Raw genomic sequence first — 5,329 nt, forward strand, 5'->3', positions numbered from 1 at the left:
CAATTTATTTGATCAGAATACACTACTTTTGAATTTCAGTCAATGAAAAAAGATTGCCTGTAAAATGATTTAGTCACAACATTTACTAGCAAACTTAAGTGATGTGAAACTAGAGGATACACACATATACTAGTTCAGAATCATGAATGATAAAGATGTTGGGAAATGGATTGGTACATCCTGAGCGATTCTTGATATATTATTGAATCTAACTCAAGGGATTTTCAAAGAAGGAGCTGCGTCACTACTGCCACTCCCTAAATACACAATATAGGACATCAACTGAAAGTGAAACAGAAAAGGGAAAATACCTGCAGTGTGTTTATGGCAAGCTATTTTAACATTTAATCCTATAAATAAACTAGTATATTTACATGCTACTAGTATGCTACTTAATTACTACTAGAATACTAGTATTCCATTATGTAGGCTACTAGTACTTTTGCATTGTTTACTAGTGATTATTCAGCAGGTGCTAGTGCTTTTAAGATACTAGTACTTATTACATAGTAGTTCTTGTTCATTAGACACTAGTACTTCAATAGTGACTAATAGATATTTTTTCATAATTTTGGCAATGGGTGAACTGTTAAATTAGTGATTTTGAGATGAGTCACAGACTATTTGACTCTTGCTTAAAATGTATTACTGAACTTAAAATAATTTTTATCAAATGTTCTTTGATCATTATCTTCTCAGTGCAAAAGGTTAAGGAGGTTATTAATGTTTACACAAATGTTGTTTAATTTTCCAATAACAGATGATACAGTTTTAGTTGATTTGTTACATTTAATTACCTCTTAGCAGGTTTGAATTGTTCACTTATTATTACTGTTGTCTCAGTGATTCACCAATAGATGTCAGCAGTACTTGCCTGAAAATAGATAATAGATACTGTTTTAAGCAATTGAAAGTGCTTGTGTTTAATTTGGAACAGCTTAAGCCATTGATCAAGCCATTGATAGAAGTCTACTAAACTTGATTAGTACATAAAGTGATTTAATAATTGATTTTCTACACTGGAAACTAAAAACATTTCTCCAAATTTGTTCCAATGAAGAAACAAATCTTGGAGGGCCTGACGATAAAAATACATGGAAGTAATTTTCTAAGCATTAGTCATTAGTAATTTGAAGTTTTGCAAAGCTTAATTTCCTTCATCACTAGATATGAATGATCTTCTTCAGATTGAATCGTCCAAATCCAAATTTTTTTTTTACACCTTAATAAACACTTTTCTGTAACGCCCTTATATTGAGGAGTGCAACATTTTTATCCAGAGACAGAAATCTTTATATTAATTTAATTCATTTGTTTTTGTTTTCTCGTTCCTTATGTTTCAGTTTTTTTGGTTGCTTTGGTTTCTGATTATGTCCTGAATTGTTTCTATAGTAATCATTGTTTAATCCCTATGGTGTAGATATAGACATATCACCCTGGAGCCCAAGACTGGTTGCCCACTGAAGCTAAGCAGGGCTGAGCCTGGTCAGTAGCTGGATGGGAGACCTCCTGAGAAAACTAGGTTGCTGCTTGAAGAGGTGCTAGTGAGGCCAGCAGGGGGTGCTCACCCTGTGGTCTGTGTGGGTCCTAGCGCCCCAGTGTAGTGATGGGGACACTATACTGTCAACATGCACCTTCCTTCGGATTAGACGTTAAACCAAGGTCCTGACTCTCTGTGGTCATTAAAAATCCCAGGATGTCTTTCGAAAAGAGTAGAGGTGTGACCTCGGCATCCTGGCTAAATTCCCCTATTGGCCTCTGACCATCATGGCCTCCTAACAATCCCCATATCTGCTGATTGGCTTCATCACTCCGTCTCCTCTCCACCAGAAAGCTGGTGTGTGGTGGGCGTTCTGGCGCACTATGGCTGCCGTCGCATCATCCAGGTGGATGCTGCACACTGGTGGTGGATGAGGAGATACCCCCTGTCTATGTAAGCGCTTTGAGTGTCTAGAAAAGCGCTATATAAAAAATTTAAGGAATTAATTTCTTACCAGACAAGTGGGAGAAGTTTTCCACCACCGTCACTGGGCAAAGGACGTTTGAGCATCTCTGATTTCAACATAAGCATATTTTTTAAATCATAAAATAGGAGGTGACTATAAATAAGGCTTAATCAATAATAATAATTAAAAAAAAACATAGTACCATAACTTGTCTCCTTTATTTGACTTTCATAATACTTTTTCTTAATCTGTAACACATTATCATTAAGTATTAAATTAAGCATTACATTTAGAATTTGATTTGTTTGTGTGTGTTTACATAAAATAAAGAGACAAAATACCTCAGTTTAAACAGAAAACAAAATATAAATACAGTATTTTGTATCTTGGAAAAAAACTATTCTGATTGCAAATAAAATTTTACAACTGCTTTGAACCTTAAGTCACCTATAGTTATTTCACCTAAATGAACCTGGATGACAGCACGGCCAGGAGACAACAAGCAGTCATTAAAGCTAAGGTTTGCCTCACTAAGTATTGATAGACATCTAACATTATCAAGATTCTTGCACAGTTTAACTCTGAGTTCTTGTGATATTTTATTACCATCTTCTAAACTATAGAGATTAAACTGTGATAATGTGTGATGTTAAAGGTGTGTTTTGAATAAATTTTGGTTTGACTGTATCTACTTAATAAATGAAGTTAACCAGCTAACATTATACATACTCCTTTGGTTTCTCTACCCAATATTAATTTTTTTTTTACAAATGCAATAAAAATATCGGTATCGGTACTCGTTATCGGCAAGTACCAAAAACAAAAGTATCGTTATCGGGCGAGTAATGGAAAAAGTGGTATCGGTGCATCCCTAATACATATATATATAATGTATTGTGACAATTTTTGGATTGCACTTTGTTAGTACAGATCTTTAAATCAGATCCAATCCATTCAGATCATGTCAAAAAATATGGTACCCAAAACTGTATTAGAGGTCTTCGTCTTCACAACATGTGATGTTAAAAACCTTGAAAAGGAGACATTCTCTTATCTCTTACTCATGAAAAAAATTATCTCCAAGATTATAACAATAAGGATAGAAGAAAAATGGTAATAATAATATTTAAATGCATAATATAAATGACAAATGATCAAATAATTTTTATTTAAATGATAAAATGATAGATGATTAATTAAAAAAATAAATGAAAGAATAAATGAATATAAAATAAAATAAAATGCAACACAAATGTATGTCTGCTCTCCTGAACACACACACATGGGTTGCTGAAAACAGAGACTCTGAAACAAGCAGATCATGGAAAAGAAAGTCATTTCCAGGCACAGCTCAGAACACAGAGCTCATGGGAGTTTCAAGGGCAATCGAAAAAACAAACAAACAAAGGAACTGGGCATTTAACAAGACGTCCCAATAACAGACCCTAACAGGTTTTCATTGATTTTATTGTGATTTAAAGTACTGTATAATATTTTAGCAAGTTTAGAAAAACACAGCAATAAGCACATTGTAATAATAAAGAGATTGACACACCAACTCGATTTAAAGAATAGTAGTATTAAGAGAAACAAAACAGTATATTATAAGATACAAAACTAAATTAAACATTTTGACAGATAACATGTTCCTAAATGAGGACAGGAATGAGACTTACAATGTGATAACAGCACACATTAGAGATATTAATGAATTATAAAAAGTGATATGCAACAATAACACTCATGTTTAAATATAGAGAACAATTTGAATGCTTAATTAAGTGGGTTAAATATAAGTAATTGTAAATGGGTTTTCAGAATGTCAGTGCTAGGTTGCGTCAGGAAGACCTGCACCAAATAAATGTGCAGACGATTCTGCAGTGGTGATTTTAGGATAAATTTATAGTAAAATGTTATACATAAATATTCAAAGGTAATTAATACCTGTTGTGGCTAAAAGAATGAAAATGACACTTCTGAACCCAGCAAGGATACTCCCATCTTTGAACCAAATGAGAATCCAAATCCAAGGATTTTGGCCTCCACCCCACCCAAACCAATAGATGCACCTGTGTCAAAGCCTAGTCCCACTTTCACACCAACTGGACCGGCTTTAGCTGATGCACTGGCGATTTCAGCTCGAGCCATTGCTCCGAGTTTACCCTCTTTGGCTTCGACACCAAATGAGGCACTTGGACCTTTGGCTTCAGCCTCAAATATACTGTATTCAGCACGAGCTCGTCCAACTCCTGCTTCTGCAAGGTATCCAGCCTTGGGAAGCCTCTTTCCTGGTTTGTTTTCAAAACCTGATGCATATAAGCCTTGTTCAGCATAACCTCCTTCTGCATTGGCACTCGCTGGTCTGTCGTACGTGTCAATTATGCCCAGTAAAGATTTCGTATTTTGCGCTTCTGACTTTTTGATAGTATCCTCATCAATTTCATTCATGCCATCTTTCTGCCACTGTTTGGTAGACAGCATGTCTAACTCTTCACCTGTAAATGAAACCGATGAGCTTTAATGCAGTGCAAACAGACAGGTGTTTAGAAAAACAACAAGCTTATATATATATATATATATATATATATATATGTACACCATTTAATGCTCAACATTAGAACACTAAATGTGACGAGTTGCTATTACACAACTTTGCATGCTAATATTTCTGCATTTGGTCGGATTCAATCTGAGATTTGGATTGCCTACATCTTCATAATAGGTGAGTAATAATATATTTTTACATAATATATAATATATTTTTGATTTAATAAAGAGACGTATTTCAAACAAACTACACTGAGAACCAAAAGAAGTACATGAATACACAAAATAGAATAAATAAATTAACAAATAACACTAAAATGTAGAGTTTGTGCAATGTCTGTGTTAGAAATATAGACCAACTACTACAATACACTTACTGTTTTCTTCATGTCCATGGTTAAAATGTCTGGTATCAGGTCTAATGTCTTCATCTGAAAATAAAACATTATCTTTAATGCAGTGATAATCACACAAATGTGTAGAAAACTAGCTTTGTATTAAAATACACTTACCACATTCGTCATGTCCATCGTGGCTTAACTCCAGTCTTTTAGACATTGTAGTATGCCACAAGTTAACACAATCTATGAGTCTTTGGTGGAGTGTCCTTGTATACTGTATATATAGGGGCAGCAACTGAAAGTGAAAGCCAAAAACGAGAAGTCCTGCAGTGGGTTTAATTACCAGTAAATTAGCATTTTGATGCTACGTTTTGTCTGTTAAGAATTTGCTAATGCTGGGAACAGCTCCTAAAAAAAAGTTTTCTTAGTTTAGAGAACTTTTATTAACACTTTTAAAAAAATACTTTTTTTTCCACTGTAAAGACTCCATGGAGA

At 34.1% G+C, this 5,329-nt stretch overlaps 1 protein-coding gene across 1 annotated transcript; it reads right to left on the reverse strand.

Annotated features, from left to right (window-relative positions):
- Positions 1-3,394: 3,394 nt before the first annotated feature.
- LOC113082120 (uncharacterized) lies at positions 3,395-5,113 on the reverse strand. The gene is made up of 3 exons (XM_026253993.1): positions 5,006-5,113; positions 4,871-4,924; positions 3,395-4,441 (listed from the first exon to the last, which is right to left on the reverse strand). The coding sequence occupies exons 1-3, from the start codon at positions 5,049-5,051 to the stop codon at positions 3,900-3,902; spliced, it is 642 nt and encodes a 213-aa protein (XP_026109778.1). The 5' UTR covers positions 5,052-5,113; the 3' UTR covers positions 3,395-3,899.
- Between the last annotated feature and the right edge of the window lie 216 nt (positions 5,114-5,329).

The sequence above is a fragment of the Carassius auratus genome, unplaced genomic scaffold (assembly GCF_003368295.1).
Source record: "Carassius auratus strain Wakin unplaced genomic scaffold, ASM336829v1 scaf_tig00035708, whole genome shotgun sequence".
Lineage (NCBI taxonomy): Eukaryota > Metazoa > Chordata > Actinopteri > Cypriniformes > Cyprinidae > Carassius > Carassius auratus.